At 43.5% G+C, this 24,624-nt stretch overlaps 2 protein-coding genes across 3 annotated transcripts; both read left to right on the forward strand.

Annotated features, from left to right (window-relative positions):
* The first annotated feature begins 96 nt into the window (after positions 1–96).
* Positions 97–3,561, forward strand: iqcg (IQ motif containing G). Of its 2 annotated transcripts, none has more exons than XM_004077630.4 (10): positions 97–238; positions 441–573; positions 655–689; positions 937–1,026; positions 1,131–1,215; positions 1,283–1,423; positions 1,512–1,586; positions 2,929–3,060; positions 3,131–3,220; positions 3,302–3,561. In XM_004077630.4, the coding sequence occupies exons 2-10, from the start codon at positions 445–447 to the stop codon at positions 3,410–3,412; spliced, it is 888 nt and encodes a 295-aa protein (XP_004077678.1). In that variant the 5' UTR covers positions 97–238; positions 441–444; the 3' UTR covers positions 3,413–3,561. The 2 variants fall into 2 exon arrangements, with proteins under 2 accessions (XP_004077678.1, XP_020565613.1); XM_020709954.2 differs by having other exon boundaries at positions 444–573.
* A 6,825-nt stretch (positions 3,562–10,386) lies between these two features.
* Positions 10,387–24,155, forward strand: LOC101165584 (E3 ubiquitin-protein ligase RNF144B). Its single transcript, XM_011484906.3, has 8 exons — positions 10,387–10,660; positions 13,138–13,385; positions 13,933–14,037; positions 14,572–14,632; positions 15,697–15,910; positions 18,080–18,209; positions 18,283–18,372; positions 23,264–24,155. The coding sequence occupies exons 2-8, from the start codon at positions 13,215–13,217 to the stop codon at positions 23,408–23,410; spliced, it is 918 nt and encodes a 305-aa protein (XP_011483208.1). The 5' UTR covers positions 10,387–10,660; positions 13,138–13,214; the 3' UTR covers positions 23,411–24,155.
* The last annotated feature ends 469 nt before the right edge of the window (positions 24,156–24,624 follow it).

Here is a 24,624-nt window from a genome sequence, read left to right on the forward strand (position 1 = left end):
GAATACAGTTTTATTTTTTTCTTTCAAAAACAACAACAACATAAACTAAATGACATTCGGGTCCTGTTACCTTGAGAGGGCGCTCTGGCACGTGCCTGAGTGCGTCTCGTTACCATGGTAACACAGTCAAATGAGTCAGAGCTACTATTGAGCTCTTCTTTTATTTGATCCTGATCGTTTTGTTTTAACCTAGACCAACGTTGGAAGCGCTGCAGACATCAGTCACAAGAAAACAGACGTAGGTCACTGATTTTTTTTCCACATTTTAACAAGGAGAAAATGAAAAACAAGCGCAGAGTTAGCTAGTAGTAGCAGCAGCAGCAGCTCTCGTCCGTGGTTGTAGATGATAATTTAAATGTGAACTTTAAACACGCTACCTTATCGTCTGAGAGTCTGGGGTTAGCGTAAGCGTGAAAACACACATTTGTGCGTCTGTGCAGCAGGATGTCTTTGTCAGAGATCCAGAGTCTTCGTGTTGCAGCGGCTCTCGAACATTTTGCACATCGCCTGCAGACGCTGGAGCACAGCATCCTACTGAAGATCAGCGTGGAGATAGACGCAGCACCTGCACAGGTGAGCTCTGTTCCCGCCAACTGAAATGACACAGTGAACGTGAAGGCTGGGACTCTAAATCCTATTTGCTACTGTGTGCAGGAAAGATCCAGCCTGATCAAGCTGGTGACAGAGTGGTGAGTAAACACGCCTTCGATTGAAAATAAAAAAGAAACCATGACAGATAAAACAGCATAAATAAGCTTAGAGGGTATGTTCATTTTATTGAATGTGTAATATGTGGTTTCAAATGTAAGCCAGGTCATTATTATGTCAAACCTGTTATTTTTCAGTGCCAAATTTGAGTGCCAGTTCAATGCCACATTAAGCAGTTGTCAATCAAATGCCATGTTTGATGACACTGTTGTTTTTTTAATTTTGCAGCAAACGAATGTCACAGGAGATATCTCATCTGTGCCATGAGGTTGAGAAGAGACAAAGCTTCTGCTCTCTGCAGCTTTTCTCAGAGAAAATGTTTGTTGTTCCTTTTTTGTTTTTTAAAATATTTTTTCTTAATTTAACCACATTTTATGAATGGTTCAATTCATAAAACAACACAATGTTTTCTCTCCACGCAGACGGGACAAAATTGAACTGGAGGACAGAAAAACGACTGTAATGAGACAACAGCAGGAAATACAAGAAAAAACTAAAGAAATAAAAGTGAGAATCTTCTAATGGCTGCCATTTATTGTTTATCATTTATGGTGACTCGTCGTTTGTCTTTTAGAAACTGAAATTGCAGCAGAAAAAGTTGGCATTGCAGGTCAATGCAAAGAAGACGATGAGTGAAGAGAAAAACCACAAGAAGTGTGAGCAGATCCAGGAGGAGACGCTGCAGACTGGCTCTCTGCAGGAAGAGGAGCTGGAGGTGCATTATGGGATCATCTTACGCTGGGTTATCATGTACTCAACTGGATTATTTCTTAATTTTGTCTTCTCGTTTGTTTATTCTTCAGTTTGTGAGGGAACGGCTGAGGGAGGAGGAGCGAGTACACACAGAGTCCCAGAAGTTTCTGCTGGACCAGAACCAGGTCAGTCCAGACTGCATCATGCATTGATGTTAGCTCCAGTCACAGGGAATGGATTTCTGGACTGGAGCAAAGAAATGGATCTATTTGTACAGAATTTAACAAACGAGTGTCACTAAATGTTTCACTTATTGTCTTCAAACTCTGGTAACTATCTGAGGTCATGCGTGACGACATACTATCAGTCTCCAGGAGTGATTTAGTCACAAGATTCTTTTCCACTTTGCCTCAAAAGTCAACTAATCAACATTTGGTTGTTTTTTCAGTGTTTATCTTTTTTCTACAAAGCACCTTGTTGTATGTCATGTTTTTTTTAGATATATACACCATCTTTTATAATCTCACCAGCCACTTAATTAGGTACACCTGTTCAACTGCCCTTTAACATTAATTTCTAATCAGCCAATCACATGGCAGCAACTCAGTACATTTATGCATGTAGACATGGTCAAGACGATCTGCGACCGAGCATCAGAATGAGAAAGAAAGGTGATTGAAGTGACTTTGAACTTGGCATTGTTGTTGGTGCCAGACGGTCTGGTCTGAGTATTTCAGAAAGTGCTGATCTACTGGGATTTTCACCCACAACCATCTCTAGGGTTGACAGAGAATGGTCGGAAAAAGAGAAAATATCCAGTGAGCTGCAGTTCTGTGGGTGGAAATGCCTTGTTGATGCCAGAGGTTAGAGGAGAATGTACAGAGTGTTTCCAACTGATAGAAAGACAATAGGAACTCAAAGAACCACTGGTTACAACTGAGGTCTGCAGAAGAGCATCTCTGAACACACAACACATCCAACCTGGAGGCAGATAGGCTACAGCAGCAGAAGACCACACAACAGAAGAACAGGAAACTGAGGCCACAATTCATACAGACTCACCAAAACTGGACAACAGAAGAATCGAAAAACTTTGTCTGGTCTGATGAGTCTCCATTTCTGCTGCAACATTTGGCATTACAACATGAAAGCATGGATCCATGCTGCCTTGTATCAACGGTTCAGGCTGGTGGTGGTGGTTTCATGGTGTGGGGGATATTTTCTTAGCACACTTTGAACCCCTCAGTACCAATTGACCATGGTTCCAGCACAACAGTCTACCTGGGTATTGTTGCTGACCATGTCCATCCCTCTCTGACCACAGCGAACCATCTTCTGATGGCTATGTCCAGCTGGATAAGGCGCCATGTCATGAAGCTGGAATCAATGAGTTCACTAGACTCAAATGGCATCCACAGTCTCCAAATCTCAACCCAGTAGATCACCTTTGGGATGTGGTGGAACGGGAGATTGGCATCATGGATGTGCAGCTACTAAAGCAGCTCATTTAGTGTTATTTGTGTTCAGGAGGTGCAGAAGGAGCTGCACATGCGGAAGGAGCAGACGCAGCAGTCGCTGAATGAGAAGAAGCAGCAGCTTTATGACGTCTCCAGAAAGAAAACACTGGCCTTAGATAAACTGATGGAGATGAGGAGGATGGTGAGCTTGGGCGTCCAGCAGCAGCCTGTGCTGCACAGATTTCTCCTAAATAAGCGTTTGCTGCTTTCAGGTCAGGGAGATGGAACAGCTGGTCATGGAGGACAAGGTGGAGCAGCAGAGGCTGCAGAAAGAGCAGGCAAAAGTAACTGCTGCTACCAAGGTAACACAATCCAGTGAGAGTGCAGAATTCAGGAGCCTCAGCGATGATGCATTTGTGCTGACTCACACACATCTGGCCCAGGTCCAGGCCTGGTGGAGGGGCTGCATGGTCCGCCGAGGCCTGGGCCCCTTCAGGAAAACAGAAGACAACGTGAAGGACAAGAAGAAGAAGAAGAAAGGAAAGAAGAAGTGACTTTTCTTCAATTCCTCTTTTATTCAAATGTCATTATTCACTAATTGACAAAGAAAGAAAAATCCGTCTTTCCTGTGAAAACCTCATGTCTGTCAATAACAAAAACCTTCACCAAAAACAGTCTGCTAGAATAAATACCAGAAAGAAATTATTGTTTCTGACCATAGGCCATACAAGTCCTCATGAGTTTCCCTGGATATAATAGACAATAAAAAAATAAACTTTTATGTTTTAACAACATATCATTTCCAGCTGATCCAGCAGCTTTTCACAAACATTTCACAGAAGACCCAGTTTTGAGAAATACTTAGAGGAAAGTTACATCTGCTTTCTGGGATTTGACAGCAGCAGACCTGTGGTCAGGTCCTGACATTAGTCACAAAAACCACAAACAAAGGGACGTCTGACGTCTTCATAAACTCTGCTGATCATAAATAGTAAATATTTTTCTTTGTCCAGCATTAAAACAATAACACGTGTACAGGAAGTTTAAAAAATGAACAAAAAAACAGACGATATTCAAAACATTCAGAAGGAGCTTTTTTGTACATTTGCAAAGATGACAGTGTTTCTGAGCGTTTCCGTCTCAGTCTGAAGCCTGGTTCGTCTCAGTCTAAAGCCTGGCTTGTCTCAGTCTAAAGCCTGGCTTGTCTCATTCTAAAGCCTGGCTTGTCTCAGTCTAAATCCTGGCTTGTCTCAGTCTAAAGCCTGGCTTGTCTCATTCTAAAGCCTGGCTTGTCTCAGTCTAAAGCCTGGCTTGTCTCATTCTAAAGCCTGGCTTGTCTCATTCTAAAGCCTGGCTTGTCTCAGTCTAAAGCCTGGTTCGTCTCAGTCTAAAGCCTGGCTCGTCTCAGTCTAAAGCCTGGCTCGTCTCAGTCTAAAGCCTGGCTTGTCTCAGTCTAAAGCCTGGCTTGTCTCAGTCTAAATCCTGGCTTGTCTCAGTCTAAAGCCTGGCTCATTTCAGTGTGCATGTGGTTGTTGTCTCCGATGATGACATGGTTGAGATGCGAGCCCTCAATGCTGATGTTGAGCTGCTCTTGTGGTGGTAAAGCAGGACAAACCGGAGGATGAGGAGGAGGAGGAAGGCTTTGTGTTGCAGTCTGATCTTTCTGGCTGCAGCCACACTTCACCATAGCTGCAACAGGAAAATAGTTAGATTGTAGACAAATGCAAAAGATGGGTGGAGAAAAAAAACCCTTTTCAAAATCTCTTAAAAAGTGCCGTTTTTTCCTTTTGGTGGGACTAACCGTGCTTCTGGAGCTCAGGCTCCTGCATCAGAGGCCGGCGTTCTGCCGCTGCAGACGGGCCGGAATCCCCGATGACGCAATCAATGAGGGTGGAGTTGCTGATGTTGACTATCAGGATGGTGGGTGGGACACTCTGGACTGCCGGTGAGTGGTCTAAAGGGACAATAAATGTGACATCATGGCAGGGGTGAATTCCAGTATGTTGAAGTTCCTGATTGAAGTAAAGGCTTTGCTTTTCAGTACTTTCTACAAAGTGTACAGATACAAGTAACCATCTGACATGAATCCTTGGTTTTATTAGAACTTGTGTATTTTTGACGTCAAGATAACCAAACTAATCTCAGTTATTATACCATCATAAACCGTACTGTACCTCGTTTGTTTTCCTCCGGCTCCAGCTGACGGGTTTGATCTGTAAATAAACATGTGACTGGTGAAAAACCAAAGCCCTTAACAAAAATGTGCAAAACAAAGAAGCACAGTGGGGCGGCGCTTTTACCTGCACAGCATGAGATGTTTCCACAGGGCGCACACTGAAAGGGCAGGCAGAAGAGCTGGCAGGCGGAGGTGCAGGTCCTCCAGGCAAAGTTCTCCATCAGACCAACGACCCTGTGCGCTCCGGAGGCTTTAAGGGAAACCACCTGTGTTTGCAATGGATTCGTACAAAGATGTTACAAACCATCAAACACATAGCGCTACTCAAACACATAAAAAAGAAAATGCAATAGAATGAGTGAGATCTGAACAAATCTAGTAAAAGGGGAAAGTTTTATCTCATTAAATTATAAGTGTGGGGGTTCACCTCCAGGAATTTGCAGGTGTGGATAAAATATTCAGTAATGAAAATCTATGCGTTGATCACCAGGTCGAAATAGCAGGAAGGGGTGGGGGGACTTTAGAGATGAAGGTGAACCACCTGTCATTTAGCTCGGTGGCCTCTTGGGGGGAGGGGGGGGGTTCCTCAAGGAAAAAAACCCCCAGCAAAACTAAAGTATTGGAGCGACACGGATCCATGAACGTGACTCGTTCGCACAGACAGAGCCGCCGGTAGACGGTGAGAGCCGGCGGAGTTCAGGTGAAACGTCTTACCTGAGTGATGAGAAAGTTCTTCATGGTTGACTGATCTTCTGGGTGTGGGGCTCGCTCCTCTTCTCGCCTTTAATATGCAGCGAGGTGGGAAAACCCCGGCGCATGCGCACTCGGAGCTGTAGTTGCGGTCAGGTCCCGCGCGCCTACTCGGTGTCTCGTGACAAGCATAGAATGCCAACGCAAAAGTAACGGTAACGTTAGAGTCCTGTGTGGGAAATGAACGGAAGCTGCATCTCTTTATCACACAACAGCTGCCCACAACAGGGCCCACTCAGTCCCGGCAGATGTGACCTTCACTGCACCTCGTATATTTCACCTTCAATAGTGAATAACAATATAACGTAAAAGCTTAGTTAAAAACAGGTGAGGTCTGGGGGGAAAAATGCAAAAAAACTTTTCCATTAAGTCACCAGAGATGTTATGATTGTGATACATGGTAGAACTGACACTTTTACTTTCAGTTTGCGGTTTGAGCAGCCCTGCAGGTCAATAACAGAAGAAGAATGACTCAGAATTTACAGCAAACAAACGCTAAAAACAAAAGCAGGAAGTCCCACCAAAGAGTAAAGTGAGGAACGATCAGACGCTCTGCTATGTCAACCTTCTCTGAGTTCCACTCACGGGTTCAAATATCAATGGATTTGACTTTGTTTAGATAGATAGATAGATAGATAGATAGATAGATAGATAGATAGATAGATAGATAGATAGATAGATAGATAGATAGATAGATAGATAGATAGATAGATAGATAGATAGATAGATAGATAGATAGATAGAACAGACAAAACGCATGACAGTAACAAGAGTGTGCAAAAAATAAATACAATAATCAACTACAAAATAAAATAATAAATAATTCAGAAAGGTGAATGTGACACAGGTATCTCCCTATGAAACAGGCTAAAGTTTGTTTTTATTCACTCTGACTGTCCAGACACTATAATATAGAATTTCATGTTCCCTTCATCAGGCCATGTCCTCAATACAATTATACCAGAATCATATCAGCTTTGTGTTCCAATGAAAGAATCAGAAAATTAGGATAATTAAGAAATGATCAAAGCTGCCCTGCATTCACATTGTCAGAAAAGTCGGAAATAATCCCTCATGATGAGCTCAAAAGAGGTTGCATTGAGGTAAACAATGTATCTGGGTCAAACATTTCAAAGCTGAGATTGTTTTTATTAAGGTTTAAAAACTCTTGTCAGTGGAAATAAGTTACAGTTCAAGTGATTTGGTTGTTAAGAACCTGAAGTTTCTTCCTGTTGTATTTCAATTGCATCGGTTAGTTCAAAAGGGGCCCAAGTCCAAGAGGTTTGTTTTTCCAGGAAATGATTTTAATTGCATAGCTTAAAGGGAGGCTACACCAAATGATTAATACTTTGCCCAGATTTAGCACCAGTTCATAGCTTACAAATGCTATAATATAAAGCACCTCACTTTTATAATTACAGAAGACTAGAAAACTAAAGTCTCATGACTTGGGCCCTTCTTGAATTAAACAGGGGAGCTGCCATATTGGATAACTAGTGCTGCCATCTATGGGATAAAGCTAAAGCCATGACAGAGAGGCCCAAGTCCAGGAAGTTTGCACTCAATGCATTTTAAATGTCAAGCATAGTCAATACATTACAACGGACTAAGGACTTTTTTGCACGTAATCAGATAGCTTTTCCCTTGAAGACCATAGAACATATAATATAACTATTTGGAAAATATTGTGGACTTGGGCCCTTTTTGAACTAACTGATTCAAATGTTCAAAGAGTTTTGTTTAATGTCACTGTCTAGTGGGTCTAGATGAAAGTGGATTAAAGTGCCTAGGATAGCGCAAGCGTTACAGCAGAGAGGACAGGGTTTAAGCCACCATGAGGAGGAGGCAGACTGATGTGGAAGGTCAGCTGACCTGCAGCAGTGAAGGAGGCCTGTTCAAAATGTACTTGTTGATGCAATTGAGAGATTCAGTTCTTTTTGTTTTCCATTTTTCATTGGTTTGTGGGGTATTTAACATGAACCCACAACGTCATCAACCTATTTATCTAAAGAAGAGAATTTAGACTACTTCTAACTTGATTTATTTTATTTTTTTGACACCTTGGGTTTGGCATGATGACGTTTGGCCCATAAGCATGGTTTTAAAACTGCATGTGGGCGTCAGGACGAGAGATAAGCCTCTCCAGGAAAGCGTCCTGTAACTTTCAGGAGTTTCTGTAAAGCGTTGGGTCTTTCTGCACACATCTCCACGCCAACAGGCTCAGGAGACTGTTCTCTTTCTCAGACCTCTGAGTGTGTTCTCACTGGACCTGAGCAAAAGCCACAGTGTTGAGAAGCAAACTATGGATTTTTTTTATCGATCAATTCAACACCTGCGCTTTCCGAGGTTCCCGCAATGTCAGTGAAGCAATCCAGCTTTCACACATGGCCGGAATGGGAGCAGCTACAGTATAATGATAAGGATATGTTGTTGTTGTCATTCTTTCTTCTCTTCAAGAATCAAGGAGAATGAAACTTCATGTTCTTTTCTCTGCTATCCTAAGGAGAAAGCATCTGCAGGAGAGGAGACATCACCAGCACAATGATTCTAACTCATTAATCTATTTATCCAGTGTGTACACTATTTGAGAAAAAAACAGAAGAATATTTTTAGGAGATTTGTGGGAAAACTGTCTTCAGATCCTTTTTTTCCATTTTTTGTTTGGGCAGTAGACTAACGCAGCATATCGTTAACCCTTTAACCACCCATCCAAACAAAATCAACTGAAACACTTTTTTTATGCTGCTTATTACTGTGGGGGAGTAATATACAGAATCAATGTTTTTATTAATACGTTTTCTAAATCTGCTCTACCGTTTGGTTGAATAGTTAAAGGGTTAAGATGCTGCTGCTGCTCCTACATCAACATTCACACATGTTGGTGGGAGTGTAAGTGTGTGTGTTACACTGGATAATAGGGAACAATCACAAAACTATATCTATTTACAGGTGTTGTGATCGATGCATGTGGAGGGCTCACTCACTCCCCTTGGGCCCTGAATTTATTTATTTTCAATTGAAGGAGTAAACATGGCTTTACATTCGATGAATAAATAAAAAACAATTAACAGCCAGAAGGAACAAATACAGAACAACAGATGATGGTAAAAACAAAATAATTACAAATGTATTAATGCAAGATTATCTCATATATTTTACAGGTAGAGTTTTTTCTTAAATAACTTTTATTCAAGCTGTTTCAGAATTATTAGCAAAATAAAATTTAAGAAAACAAAACATCAAGAAAATCAAAACAAAACAGATGTTTTTCTGATATGCCTAAGAGTCAAACTAATTACAAAAAAAAAAAAAGAATTGCTGTAATCTAATTATTTTTGTCAGAAACGTTGAAACGTAATGAATTACAGTTCAAATTTTGGTAATTTTGGTGAGCAGCAGCCGGTCAAAGACCCGCCCCGGAGCCCGTGAAACTCTGTCAGCCGTTACATATTCTTTCACCCCGTTTCAACTTTATTTTTCTCTCAGCTGCATGTTGACGATCGATATCAGTTTGCTGTAAACGATTGACAGTCAATGGTTTGCGCTGGGCGGAAGGGGGAGGGGCGACAGATGCTGCGCAGCTGCACAAGAACCGCCAGGTTGGGAACCGCGCGTGCGCAATGGAGAGACAGGTGCAACAAGAAGTCTATTCAGCTTAAATTTGTTTAAAAGGAAAAAGCTCACCATTTATAAAGTGAAAAGTTGAATTATAAATAGTTTTTTTATCACTTCATTTTACATTTTATCTGGAGTGAAAAAATGAAAGCATATACATACAATAAAGATATATTAATAAAAAACAAATTTACTAAATCATTTTTGTGGATAACTTTATATTATTGTTGTTAACAAATGAATTTAAGCTACAAAAAAACCCGAAGAGCCGCTTGGGAGCCAAAGGAAACAGTCAGAAGGACTTTTTTGCATTTGAGGAGGAAAAGGAAACAGCTGGAGCCATCAATAGTTCTTTATGTTTTCAAAAGCCTTAGTTTCACACTTTATAGATATAAAAACTAAAGCTGTAACAGTTTTTTGTGTGCCACATCTCACTTTGAGCTGTAGACCACATGTGTTGTAACTTCGTGTCGTTTTTCACACTGCTGTCTGAATTCTAATCAGGTTATGTCTTTGACCATGTTGATACTCTGGACGAGGTCATTGATTTAAAAATATAGTTAAATGAAGGACAAGAGGATCTTGTTTGTGCTGATTTCCCTTGAGAATTTGTATGAGTGGAAAAACCAGTAAAGTAACGAGTAGTTACTTTTTGAAAGAAATAATGGGTAAAATAAAGTAATTACAATTTCATTCAATAACTAAAGAAAAGTAATCAATTGTTTTTAAGGTAATTTACCCAATAGTGAATGCACATAAATGCACCCTACATGGCTATACAGTATGTATAATTTTCCCAAATATTTTGATTATCTCATCTATTTGAAATTCTGTTAACATATTATATGCTTTCTCACATATACATTTTGATATATCCTAAGGATTTTATGTACATTTCAAGTTCAACCAAAACTAATTTTGGGCCCCGAATTTTTGGACCAAAGGATTTTAAGTGTCTGAGTTCCGAGGTGCACTTGAAGGCAGCACGGTCTCAGTGACGCAGCCAGCAGGAGCAGTCGCAAGCTCGGAGAGCACGCGCAGCTTCCTGGATGTAAGCAGGCAAGCAGGCGACCGAGTACAGGTTCGGTCGCGCGCTTGGGCCTGAGGGGCGCGCGCAGGGGGTCGGAGCGTGTTTTGGCAGCCTGGCAGGTGCGCTGCGGTGACCTGCGGGCTGACAGCTGCTTTCATCGATGAGTGGAGGCCGCAGGAACCACAGCGCGGCGGCTGCAGCCAGGTCTTCACGGTACAGCTCCACAGAGAGGTACGTGTCCACCTTTACCGAGTGTGGGACTAGACGCATCTGCGCAGCTTCTCGATCATGTTACAAGCAGGAGGGCTCAGCAGAATCTGGGACGAGACCTCTATGAGCTTAAGCACGCAGATCCTCTGACCTGAAAAACCAGTCTCTCCCTCCAGCTGCTCATCCACAACCAAGCGGCTGTCTGCGTGACAGCAGATCACCCCAACTATGATGCAGCCCCCTCCTTGTTTTAGGGCTAGGGTGCGCTCGTGCTGCGAAGTTTGCACCTAAAGAAGCAGCTGTGGGCGCACAGCGGAAAGAGCATCTGGAAATCACTGTGACGGCTCTGATGTTCCAGCTCCCCGAAGATCTGCTCAGATCCAGATCTCGGTGAGACAGAGGAGCCTCGGCTGGAACAGCTGGATGGTGAATTGAAGGCTGTAATTTTCTAGCCGCGGCTGTCAGCGCGCAGGCAGGACTCAACCTGTGGGAGGATGAGCTGCAGCGCTGCCTGACAGCTGGAGAAGCAGCCATGACGGCGCAGAAACCGAGCTGCTCAGCAGAAACGAGGACACTGCTGCTGCTGCTGCTGCTGCTGCTGCTGCTGCTGCTGCTGCTGCTGCTGCTACTGCTGCTGCTGCTGCTGCTACTGCTGCTGCTGCTGCTGCTGCTGCTGCTGCTGCTGCTGCTGCTGCTGCTGCTGCTGCCTATGCTGCTGCGACTGCTGCTGCTGCTGCTACTGCTGCTGCGACTGCTGCTGCTACTGCTGCTGCTGCTGCTGCTGCTGCTGCTGCTGCCTCTGCTACTGCTGCTGCTGCTGCTGCCTCTGCTACTGCTGTTACCTCTGCTGCTGCTGCTACTGCTGCTGCTGCTGCTGCTACTGCTGCTGCTGCTGCTGCCTCTGCTACTGCTGCTGCTGCTGCTGCTACTGCTGCTGCTGCTGCTGCCTCTGCCTCTGCTACTGCTGCTGCTGCTACTGCTGCTGCTGCTGCTGCCTCTGCTACTGCTGCTGCTGCTGCTGCTACTGCTGCTGCTGCTGCTGCTGCTGCCTCTCCTGCTGCTGCTGCTACTGCTGCTGCTGCTGCTACTGCTCCTGCTGCCTCTGCTACTGCTGCTGCCTCTGCTGCTGCTGCCTCTGCTGCTGCTGCCTCTCCTGCTGCTGCTGCTGCCTCTGCTGCTGCTGCCTCTCCTGCTGCTGCTGCTGCCTCTGCTGCTGCTGCCTCTGCTGGGTGGACCTACTGAGCTGCTGGAAGCAAAGAGAGTGTGACCCTAGTCTGGCTGCAGCCACCATTATCCACAGGATTAAGTCCAAATCCCAGATTATGGTGTTATTATTGCTTTTATTTGGACCGAGCCATTATTTTATTTTATTTTTGAAGGAGGTCTGCTGAAGTTTGTTCTACATGAGAGCAAGTATATTTTTAGCCCTTGCATAGTGTCAGGGAGGCAGGTAATGTTTGGCTTACAGCTCAAAATATCCCGTTTGTCTTCTCTCTCCATGTGGTTTTCCAGAGGTGTAGGTTGAAATCCCTTTGGTCCTTGATTAGCCGGGTTTCACATCAGAACTGTTTTGAGTTCAAGAACTCAACAAACAAAACGGCTCTGTGTAAAGTTTGAAGGTAAACAAATGATGGTTATGCCATGAAATCCTCTTTTTTTATAAATTCCATCTCCAGTCGGGTCCAGATTTAGCCAGATCCACTATGGGGTGCAGGTAGAATATGAGGGGGGGGGGGGGTGGCACGTCTTGGGGTGTCATATCCCTAACATGCACAGAAAACCATGTTATCACATCAGTCATCTATCCACATATCTGTGTCTTATAAGTTTTATGTGCAATGCTCTTGCTGACACTGCAGTGCCCAGGCTTGGGACAGGCACCAGCAGGACACTGTTTGTGCCTGTTGAGGCTTTTTTGTTCTGATTTTTTTTAGATTTTTGGATGTTTGAAATTGTATTTCTTGGGCTAGTGGGAGAGCATGGAAATAGAGAGCTCTCAGCAACAGGATTTTCGTTCTTTTTCTGTCCGTTCTTTCTGTCCATCATTATGTTTATTTAGTGTTTTTAAGTTTTTTTTTTGTAATTCTTTGTCTTTAGTTAGCTTTGGATTTTTTTGCGGGCCATCACATTTAGGGGGGCAGTTACAGCATTAAAGGATGGGGGCATTGCCCTCCCTTGCCCATGCTTATATCCGGCCATGTCTCCGGTAGTTTATTCATGCAGGTCAAACCGAGCCGCTGTTCTGTTCTGTTCTCTTAACATTTTTGGTAGGAAGTTCCACACTGAGACAAGGCCAGTTCTTTAGGTGAAGTTCTCAGGGACTCTGCGTGGAACACAGCCTGCCAACATGACATTCCAGAAGGGAGAGACAACAAAGCCAGCCTGTGCAGGGAGCAGAGGAGTCATTAGCTGCAAGAGCAGCAATTAGAAGAACTGACAGGTTCCAGACGTTTCTTAAGCCACAAGCAGAGAAAAACAAGTCTCATTTCTGCTTTTAGGATAATGGAAACTCCGCATCTTCCGCCGAGAGCCTAGACGGAGCCGGATTCCTCTGTTTTTGCTGCCCCGCCCCACCATGGCCGGCAGAAGCCCCCCACAGCACCGGGACGTCCAGGAGCTGGTGACGAATGAGGGTGGAGCCGGCCCCCAGAGTGGCGCCGAGGTTTTCTGCAAGCTGTGCTTGAGCCAGCGTCCAGCTGCTGCAGCCAAGGAGCTGCAGAGCTGCAAGTGCACGTTCTGCGGCACGGTGGGTCATCTGCTGCTGCCGGCCTGTTTCTAATCTCCGAGGTCTCCAGTTGACTCAGCTCACCAACTCTCAATTATCGATAAGTAGATTGTTTGTGCCGCCTCATTTCCTTCTCCAGTGACTTCAGTGAACAACCCTAAAACAGATGCTGTTCTTATGTTTCCAAACTAGTGAAACATTTAGGCTTTTTTCTCTTATGACTGGAAGTTTTTGTTGATCCATCACCGGCGTTCCGTCATGGAGATGACTCCCGCTCTGCCCCAGGTTTCATTTTCACTTTTGCCCGTTTTAGGGCGAAAAGTGACATTCCGATTCTTCCTCTTTTGCACCTCAAACTGTCTGTCTTTGTGCAACAGCTGCTGAGTTCCTCACACACACATTTCCAGATGTCATAGTTGAAGGAACATGTGACTTTTGACATGCTGATCACGCCTTTGCAGCGCTGACGTTCGTTTTTTTCATCCTCCTAATCTTCAGGAATGTGTGGTTTCTGCAGCGTGCATGTGTGTGGCGCTGCTCCGTCACATGTCCTCTCTCCTCTCTCCAGTGTTTGCAGCAGTATGTTGAGTTGGCGATAAAGGAGGGTGGGGGAACCCCCATCACCTGCCCGGATATGGCCTGCCAGAAGAGCGGCGTGCTGCTGGACTCGGAGGTATGCCCTGTTCCAACGCCGTCCCACGTCAGGCTCAAGGGAAATCCTGAAGACGTCTGCAGCTTTTCTGCACTGATCGTGGATTATTCCCTCAAGTCTGCGTTTGCTTCACACCCTGTGTGCTGCAACAATCTTTAAGTGTTATATTGATTCTTGTCTTTGAAGCTTCTGTGTGGTAACGGGTGATGCATAAATGTAGATGTGTGTCTTTCAGAGTAAATTCCTGAGGATTTCAGTGGTAAAAAAAAATTAGGTTTTATTTTATCTGTGTTTGTCTTTCTGTCTCTTTGTAGATGAAGAAGTGAAAAAAAACAAACTTCTAGACCTTTTAAATCTTCATTTTCTTTTATTTTGAAAAGATGAGTTAGACGTTTAAGATGCTAAATCTTCCATAACTGGTCTTTTGAAGTGCTGCAAACATATTGATCGATTGGTGTCTTAAAGGCGGTTGTGCTTTGATCTTTTTGAATCCAAAGACCCATAATGCAGTTGTACCATGACTTCCGTCTGCCTGAAACTTCTCTTTGACTGCAGGTCGCCAGTTTGGCTGCGGCCGATCAGGTGAGCCTTTACCAGCGGCTGAAGTTTGAGAGAGGTAAGTGCTGTTGGTTGTCATAGATACGAGTCACTCAGTGAGCTTCCCGCTCTGCCTGGGTCAAACGCTAAACTGTTGCCCTGAAATGTAAGGAAAGGTAACTGAGAACAGACGGGAAACTCACTTGACTGTTTCTGTTTTGGTAAAATAGCAGCACAGCAACTATCTTAGCAGTGCAGAAACTCACTGTAATTACTCAAATATTTCCCTGTGGTATTTATTATAGACTGTATAATGAAGAAACACTGTCAAGACAGTATTTATTGTTGTTGGAAGCATAAAACAGTTCAAAGTACAGGCTTTGTACTGCTGCAGGCTGTTTCCTCGCTGTTGTAAAAGTGAGTTTAGAGAAGCTGGACTAATGTTGTGGGGCTTTTAGTTTAATTTAATTAAAAAAAACATTCAGTTGTCTGTCTATTAAACTCATTTGTAGTTATTTATGTAACTTTTTGTTGTTATTTCTGAAGGAAAATGCAGAAGCAGTTTGTACATGTGTGAGTGTGTGATGAGCGTTTCTGCAGTGAGACAGATTATTGACAGGTGGACAAAGGTATAATTCTTCCAGGAGCCAATGTTTTCCTAAATTCAGCTCATGCATCCTTCTAAACGTCTACAAAACGCTGAGACACCATTCAGAAGTGGCTGTACAAGCACGACTTGTCGGCATACCGTTAGTTCCAAACCACAACTTTTCTTTGCTGCACGGCAGTGGAGGGGTGGTGGTTTGGGCCTTGAGTTGAGCTAAAGTGTTAAAGCTAAAGTGCTAAAGCGTATAGGCCATGTTCAGTTGGAGCAGTTTACAGGCTTCTCCAACAGGAACAGCACTCTCCTACACCAAAGGTCCTCCAATGATGTCACAGAATCAAAAATACAATCTTCTTTAGTGGATTTAAGAGGTTTCCTTTTTTTTCTCCCTCAAAGATAAAATCCGTTGCCCTGGATTTCAGTCTGCCAAGCCTCAAATTTCAAAATCCACTCTAAGATGATATTTCTGATGGACTTGGCTTTGTAGTCAGTCGTGTAGTGGTTTTGAAGTCTACCTCTTTGTTTCTTCTCGCTTCCAGGAGTGAAGCTGGACCCCAGCAAAGCCTGGTGCCCGGTGCTGGAGTGTCAGGCGGTGTGCAGCGTGCCGCCCAGCTCAGAGGGTCGACCTGCCGCCGCGCCCTGCCCGGCCTGCCGCGCGGTGTTCTGCTCCGGCTGCAGAGAGCTGTGGCGGGACGGCCACGTGTGCCCGGAGCTGCAGCCCATGATCGTGGCCTCCCCGTCAGATGAAAGCAGGTCAGTCAGTCCTCGGTCAGCGGCTTGGCTGGCGGTCAAACGGCTTTGAAACTGACACCGTGTTAAAAGCAGGAGGTGGTTTTAGAGCAGAGGAGAGCAGCAGAGAGATTCACACAGTGGAAAACTAAAGTGGTCCGCAGAAATTCCAACAGGTTTTAGAAATCAGTAGCAGTCGGTATTAGGTATGGAAAATCTCTGCATCCACCTGCTCTCTTTCATGGTGAATCGCGGGGTTATTTAAGCCCCCCCCCCCAGCTGTCACCAGTATTCAGTCCAGCAGGACAGAGTGGTCTCGCTTGGACTTCAGCGCTCCAAGCTGACGCTCCGCCACATGACCTGATGTCATCCTGGATGCTCCGTTGTTTTGGAATTTCATTGCTTCTCTGCCAAAGAGGGGAGGAGGCGGAGAGAGGAGGTGGCGAGGAGGCGGAGACAGGAGGTGGCGAGGAGGCGGAGAGAGGAGCTGGCGAGGGCACGGATCAGCTCACCGTGCTGGTTGTTCTCAAACACCGCTTTTAGCAGCTCACGCTAATGCAGTGTTAGGTATAAGGTGATCAATTACTTGACTTTAGTTGTTGGGTGAAATTGTAATTACATTAATTTACTCATTACTTATTTCAAAAAGTAACTACTAGTTACTTTACTTTTTCACTCATACAAATTCTCAAAGAAAAACAGCACAAACAAGATCCTCTTGTCCTTCATTTATTTTTAAATCAATGACCTCGTCCAGAGTATCAACATGGTGGAAGACATAACCTGACTTTATTAGAACTCAGACAACAGTGAACAATTTCAAAAATAAGTTACAACACGTGGTCTTTGGCACAGCTCAAAGTGAGATGAGGGGAAAAAAACTGTTACAGCTTTAGTCTTCACATCTATGAAATGTGAAACTAAGTCTGTTAAAAGCACAGAGAAATATTGAATGCTCCAACAGTTTCTTTCTCTTCCCCAAATGCAAAAAAAGTTCTTCTATCTGGAGGGGGCGGGGCTAGAAGCGGCTCGTCAGGTTGTTTTGTAGCTCAAATTCATTCATTAGCAATAATCATGTAGAATTATCCACAAAATGAATTAGTGTAAATGTTTGTTTTCATTTATTCACTCCAGATAAAATGTAAAAATAAAGTGATCAAATATTTAAAAAACAGCAATTTACATTTCAACTTTTTAGCTTTTGAATGTTCAGATTTTTCCTCTTAAACCAATTTAAAGTGAAACAGCTTTTTGTAACATCTGTCGTACGTGTGCGTCGCTTCTGTGCCGCTGTTAGTGTAGCGCACTATGGCCCCTCCCCCTTCTGCCCAGCGCAAACCCACTGACTGTCAATCCTTCACACTCAATGCTGCAAACTGATATTGACTGATCAAATGCAGCTGAGAGAGAAAAATAAAGCAGAAAAGGGTAAAAGAATACATGAGGGCTTCCAGGAAGGAGCTGGCTCCAAAGAGCGGCTCTTAGAGCTGCTTCCATGTTGATGGGGCGGGTCTCTGCTCTGCTGCTCCCCCGCTGCTCCTCGGGGAGGCGAGTCGGACCCTCAGAGATGAGAAGTCTCCTCGCAGCATCTCCTTCTTTCATTGGATTTTGAATTGAAGCAATGTGACTGCAGCAATGAGGGCATGTCTGTACTTTGACCGATCCCCAACTCTGCATTGGTGTGCACGAATGCACCAGTTAGTCCATTTAGACAAAATGAATCTCCATTTTGTTTTATTTAACCAAGAGAAAATGTCAGAGCCTACAAAACCTAAGGAATGAGGGTTTCTGTACTCTAGTAGTTTTAACTAATTAACTGAAATTTGAACTGTAATTTGTTACGTTCCTTCATTACTGACACAAGTTACAGAACAGTAATACGTTACTTTGTAATCTATTACCCCCAACACTGCACTAGTTTAAATATTTGCCTTGAAACTTTTAAGGCTTTCAGACTGAAATGAAAGCCCCTTCCTCTTCTCCCCCCTCCTCTCATTGTTGGTGTTTTCATGTTCCTCCTGCTGCAGTTTAGGGAGTAGATTTTACTTCACATTTTGAACGTTCTTCTCTCAGACGTTTCTCACCTAAAAATAACAAACCCCAGTTCAAGTGCAGGCCTTAGTGCATCTGATGGAGTCTGTGAGCTGAGACTGCCGTCAATTCCCGCTCCTAACCGTGAGTTTGCCCCAACAGGGACTCGGATGCTTCCATCAAGCAGTGCCCCATGTGCGGCGTCTACATCGAGAGGAACCAAGGCTGCGCACAGATGCTGTGCAAAAGCTGCAAGCACACGTTCTGTTGGTACTGTCTGCAGAACCTGGATGTGAGTCCGTCTGAGCTCTCACGTCATCCATGCTTTGCAGCCAAACCCGCTGACGCACACGCTTTACCTGCAGGGCGACATCTTCCTGAGACACTACGATAAAGGGCCGTGCAGAAACAAGCTGGGCCACTCCAGGGCTTCTGTGATGTGGAACCGAACGCAGGTGAGCTCAGCCTGCAGGGCCCCAAATCTGTGGGGAAAATGTCTTCAAGTTGCTGTCCTTTCAGCAGGATCAGCTGGTTATTAATTATTCATGAGCAAACACAGAGTTCAGGGTCTTACTTTTGTGTCCTACTTAAAAAGTCAAAGTCCCATTACATGTCAAGCACTTAGGTGTGCGACAATAGCTGTCTGCATTTGACCCCTCCCCTGGGGGAGGGGTGAGCTGCAGACACAGCCACACTCATGAACCATTTAGTGGTTGAACCCCCCCACCCTTAATGTTGGGTGTCAAGCAGGGAGGGATTGGAGTGCCATTTTTAGAGTCTTTGGTATAATTTGGCCTGGGCACACACTGCGTAAGTGTTTGCTTCAGCGCGTGTAAAAACCAAGATGTGAGGAAATAAAGCATTTAGGCACATTCATCATGATGCTTCGTCACACGGTAATGTGTAAATTCTGCCAATTTTTTTCCCTTCAAATTTAAAGCACAGTTCAGACTCCTGAACCATTTTAAAAGTAAAAGCTCGGCACTGGAACCAGATAAACTCCAAATTGTACCCACTCTAACTTTTCGCTGAAAAAGGCTGATTGTTGGAGATTATGAGAATAAATGAGCGAAGCAACAATGCACAAAGTACATTTAAGCTGTGGAATGAAATATACAGCACTTTGTTTTTTATACTGAAAAATATTCTGTTGTGGAAACCAGACAAAGTGGAATGTTGCAAAAAATTCATTTATTTACCAAAATAAAAGCACTAGGAATTTGCTTCAGGAAGAATTACTTGTATGTGAGTTGCAGTCCTTTATGCCCTGACAATAAAATATAAATGTATTTTATACAGTTTAATTTATGTAAAAGATACCACGGTTTGTGTATTGGTCATTGTCTGTCAACAGATTGGGGTATATTGTATATTGTTGGGATATATATTGCATTGTGTCCCCAGTGTCTTACCAGTACACAGCTCCAGTAAAGATTGTGACTTATTCCCAAAGGAAATACTTGTGTTTTCCACTAGTTTTCCTCAGAAATCTTAGATTTATGACAGAGCTAATCCAAGCGCTGATCTGAGGTTGCTCCCCAGGACGATTACAGCCGAACAGCAAACAGACGTGGTTTCTTCTCTGGAGTCCTTTTTGCACGATTAGGATCAAATTTGCTGTAACTGGACGTGCACAGCCGACTGTGCACCGAGTCAAAGTACAACAGCGCAGTTGTTGCTTGCAAAACAACTCATGACAGACTCGGCCACGCCCCCGTCCAACAGGTCCTTTAAGGTTTACTGTGTTTGTGTCGGGTTCCTTCTGCTGCTCACACATTCTGAGCTGTTGTGCACTGTGTCAGTTCAACACTTACTAATTTTAGATTCTAACTATTATGGGCTGTAATTGAGCCAAAATAGTGTAGGTGTGGGCATTTCCATTGTGTTGACTTCCCAGTGAAGAGCTGCTGTCAGTCTGCAGGTCCAGGGGGGTATTCCAAAAAGCAAAAGTTATGCTAGTTACCACGGTAAGTTTGAGGCTAAGGAAGTTGATAACCTCCGCTTTCAGTTTCAGAAATGGAGGTATGTTTCAGGGTATGTTAAGTTGCCATAGTAACTCATGCTCTGAAAAATAACCTGGTTTGGAGCAGGTTTAGTTAGTTTGTTTTCAGAGAGGTGAAGCAGCATGACGTGTCCATTTGAAGATGATTTAGTGGATGAAGAAGCTCAGATAATACTTTTTCCACCGTGAGAGGGTGATAAGACCACATATGGATGACTTAATATAAATATGACTTATTTATTTGCTTCAGTTAAGATAAATCATTTTTTTAGTTAAGTCAGCTTAAAAATAACACGTAGTTATCAGATAGTTATTTTACTTTCATTCAAATTAATTCAATTAAGTAGGGTGCTGCTTTTAGATCGGCACCGCAAGGAATTGTGGGATACCGTTCCCTTTGCCTGTCTGGATGGATTTGGGTTTAAGTGTGGGTTTTTGCGCAAATGTGTTTAGTTGTTTAGCTGTTTTACTGTGTTTTGTATAGGTCTTTTGTCCAGTTATGTTTAATTCTTTCTGTACCATGAGTGAGAGGGAGGGAGAGGATGATGAGTTTATATAGCACCCATACTGCTATGTGGAATAATGTTAAAATCAGAGAAATAGTAAATGATGTTGTGTTTCATGTTGTGAATCCATTTTGTTTCTTTCTTTTTATTGTGATAAAAATGAGAATATCTGCAGGCTCAAACGTAGACATATGAGAGTTGAAGAAGTATAAATGAAGATGGCAAAAACATTTAATTGAATTGGAGTAAAATGACATTTAGTTAGATAAATATGTAAATTAAGTGGTCGGGATAGGCTCTGGCAGCCCCGTGTTCCCGAAAGGGAAAAACGGTATAGAAAATGAATGAATGACAAAAAAAAGTAAATTTGAGTCGTAAAAAAATATTGAGTTGGGTAGACGTAATGTATTAGGTTGAAAAAAATTTAACTCAATTAATTGTTACCAACTGAAGTAATTCATCTAAGTTGGATAAGTTATACATATATATGCGTCACAATGAAAATAAAATCAGAAACTTGTGCGTTTACTTTGTCTGTTCTTTTTCTCCAAGCAGAAACTCTTTCTTTAGCTGATACAGCTGTATTACTTTTTTGATGGACGTATAATCTTCATACGCCGTCTTTAAAATCTCAGACTCCGTTTCTCTGAAGTATAGCGCTCTCTTTTGTTCTCCACGCGTTTCCATGGTGACTCTGGAAATCGGCGATCTATTGAGAATGTCTTTATGTACCTGCTGTGCACGCGCATTAACCCAGGGTTACCAAGTCGAGCGTAATTACGCCAACTCATATCCGGTCTTTTGGAACCGACATACCCAGAGTAAGCAAGTTCAGGCGGATTTCAGCCAGAGCTCAGGGTTAAAGTCAGGGTAGTTTAAACATGCTTCCTGGAATACCTCCCTGAGGGTTTGTTTGTGCTTAACCCATAAGAACCCATGGGGACATCAGTGTAACAGAAAAATACCAGAAATGTGTTTTGTGGTCCACGTGTGGTGTATTCTACATTATTTCAGAATTTTTCATGAAATATGGGTCTGGGTTCTTATAGGTTAAAGCTTCCTGGCCATCACAAACCTGTTTAAACTGGAGACATGTGATGTCATGCTGCCAAAACACTGTTGACACAGACTGAACTGTCTCTGCTCTCAGAGCACTTCAAAAGGATCCAGACAGTGGTTTAACAGGAAACGGGACTGTTTGACCATGGAGAACAAAACATTTCTGTCATACTTCTTACTTTGTGAAGATGTTTTACTCCATTCTGTCTGCTTTCTCATTCATTCTCTGTCCAGTTTTTAAACTAAAGAAGAGTTAGTCACTTCTTTAAGTTGTCTTTCATAGGGAAATGTTTCTTAACAGGACCAACCTGATAGAAATTTGAATTTTTGACGAAGACACTGCACATGCAGTATGAGTCGCACCAGGGGAAAAAATTGTACAAGTCGCAGGAGCCAACAAATGCCTAGTAAAGAAAAGAAAATAAACATCATAAAGTTCAGGGGGAGAACAATCAGATTCTGGGTTTTTTCGGACGGTGCTTCTTCTTCTTCTGTCAGTAACAAATGCTGATACACATTGTAGGCAACTAGTTGTTAGAGCGGTGGAAAGGGAATTTATAAGCATATTTTAAGTTTTTAATAAAATCACAAATAAATCGACCAGGAACCACTCTTGGACCCATCTTTGGAGGTGGTCCCTTTGCGTTTCCAATCGGACTGAGCGTTCTGAGATTCCTCGGTCTGAATACAATTCCTTCTCGGAGCGGAACAACTGAACCAAAATGGCCACCATAGCCGGTAAACAGAGATCCGCAGACAAACGTGGAGCAACGATGAGACACAGCAACTCACTGAAATGTGCTTGGATGATTGCAGACTCACTAGAACAACTTTCAACATGATCCACGTTGCTTCTCACATTGTTTTCCCGACAATCTATATGTCAATTACACTTCTTAGTGTACCTTCTTAGCCGTTGTCTCCTCAGTAACCGCCTTGCAGCACGCCTCCCCCAAACCAAAGCAACGAGTAAAGAGTGTTGTCCCTGACGTTGATACAGACGTTCAAAGTTGGTCGCTGAAATATATAATTTGAAAAAGTCACCTGTCCTGACAGGGACTGCAAAGTGCAGGACTTTCATGATTGTTTCTCTCGTTGCTTTGCCCCGCCCTTGTAATTCCTGGCCAATGACTGAACAGATCTTCAGTCACATGGTTTGTTTGCAAGCTTTGGTTTGAAACAGAAATGTCAGGTTGAAAGGCAGTCTGAACACAGACTAAACACAAGGTTAAGGACTCGAGCCGGATCAAATCAAGCAGACTCGATCCAGTCTGAAAACACCCAAATATGGTAGCCAGAACTGAAAATGAAACCCCAATTCTTTGCTGCATTGACAAGATGTCCTGAAAAACCCTGGGACACAGCAGAATGAAAACATTCCTCCTTAAAGGTGTATTATTAAGGTAGAAATCACAGAGTGGGAAGTAAAGAGGACCATAGTGTTTTTCCAGGTTCTTTAGTTGATTCTAAAATCACATCAAGGAGAAAAATTGTAAGAAAAACAAACGTCTATATAGAGCAAGTACAAGCTAAAAAGATTTTGATAAAATCCAGTTTTTTTTTATCTCAGTGACACTTTGAAAATGCTTTTGGATAATATAAACTGGTATACGTTCTGCTGAGTAGAAATTATACAAATGCACCCATTTAGATTTTTTTTTTGCAGGGCAGAGATTCCTCGTGTCCCGATGTGTATCTGTGAAGATCTTTTGCTAGTGTTTGCTGTTAGCCAACACAACATGTTGATTGGTGGATGTGTGCGGCTGTGTGTTCCCTCAGGTGGTGGGCATCCTGGTGGGAGTCAGCATCGTTGTGTTGGTGACCTCCCCGCTCCTGCTGATGGCCTCCCCCTGCATCCTGTGCTGCGTGTGCAAGCCCTGTAGCAGGAAAAAGAAGAGGAAGAAGGACGGCGACTCCTCGCCATAGCTGCTCCCATCAGCCTGTCCACGATCGCTCCACTGACCTCGCAGGAGGCGAGGAGGGCGCTGGGTAAACAAGCCGGACAACTGCTCTCTTGTTTCTCAACACTGTGGCCTCTGAGCAGGTTCAACAAGGACGGACTGGAAGCTCAGACAGAGAGCTGCTCACAAATCTCTGCAGACTTTAAGGAGCTTCTGAATGGGTCAACAAACATGTGGAGGGAGATCGCAGGCCTTTCAGCTGGAAAGTTTTCCTGGACCGGGCTCTCACTCCACTTGCCGCTCACATCCAGTTCACAGTGCAACGCCCCTCTCATGTGCCAAACGTCATAATGCCAAACCGGAGGTGTAGGGTGCTTAAGTGCCTCGCTCCACAGTGCCAGGTGCTTGCTTCCATTTCTTTTGCCTTCCATTCTATCTTTATCTTATGCAAAAGTGAAGCATTATGAAAATGGATCAGGATCTCACAGGGCTAAAAAAACAAAAAGCATAACAATGCAAAAATGTCCTTTAGTGTAAAGACAGCACTTTAAGATGATCTAAACATGATAGGGCTTCAATGGTGCACAGAGAACGTTTGTTGTCTCCACCAGGCAGATGTCCCAGACCAAAGGCTCGCAAAGTTTTCTAAAACTATGTATGTATTTATGGATTTGAGTGTGTGTCATTTCTACGTTTCTGTTTGTTTCTACATCAGATCTTTTCTAAACGCTCCATTGTCAAAGGAAAATAAATGTGCTGACGAAGCGACACATGCTGCTGTGGGGACCAATCATTTCACGACACTTCACCTCCAAACAATGGAGCTCTGGAGTGAAAGACATGCAAACAGGGGCCATTTAGATGAAACTTCTACACTGAAGAAGCTAAAGGACAAGAGTGTCATGGAACACAAAAGAGAAGTTTTTTTTTAAAAAGGGCTAGAGGACTCCTCTGATATTTAACAGACTACTAACAAATGCAATCTGTGGTGTTGCCAGCGTGCACTTTCATCAGCACAGCAGGTCCATGCATGTAGTCCAGCAGGAAACTTCCCAGTTTCTTCACCTCTGAGTTCTGAAAAGATCACTGCAAAATTCTGAATCACAGCAACTGAGCTCACAATCAACACAATGTTCGTGTCTGATTCACGTAATGTCTGATTGAGTCAAACATTTACGGGGCTTTGTATTTATTGATTTTTCTTGAAAAGAGCAGAGCTCTTTGCTTTCATTAGGATTT

The sequence above is a fragment of the Oryzias latipes genome, chromosome 16 (genome assembly GCF_002234675.1).
Source record: "Oryzias latipes chromosome 16, ASM223467v1".
Lineage (NCBI taxonomy): Eukaryota > Metazoa > Chordata > Actinopteri > Beloniformes > Adrianichthyidae > Oryzias > Oryzias latipes.

Excerpts from the sequence above, each read along its gene's own strand:
- LOC101165584 (XM_011484906.3), top strand. The coding sequence starts at position 13,215 with ATGGCCGGCAGAAGCCCCCCACAGCACCGGGACGTCCAGGAGCTGGTG. Across the intron at positions 14,038-14,571 it reads GCGTGCTGCTGGACTCGGAG|GTCGCCAGTTTGGCTGCGGC; the intron begins GTATGCCCTGTT and ends CTTTGACTGCAG. Across the intron at positions 15,911-18,079 it reads TCCCCGTCAGATGAAAGCAG|GGACTCGGATGCTTCCATCA; the intron begins GTCAGTCAGTCC and ends TTGCCCCAACAG.
- iqcg (XM_004077630.4), top strand. The coding sequence starts at position 445 with ATGTCTTTGTCAGAGATCCAGAGTCTTCGTGTTGCAGCGGCTCTCGAA. Across the intron at positions 574-654 it reads TAGACGCAGCACCTGCACAG|GAAAGATCCAGCCTGATCAA; the intron begins GTGAGCTCTGTT and ends TACTGTGTGCAG. Across the intron at positions 3,061-3,130 it reads TGATGGAGATGAGGAGGATG|GTCAGGGAGATGGAACAGCT; the intron begins GTGAGCTTGGGC and ends TGCTGCTTTCAG.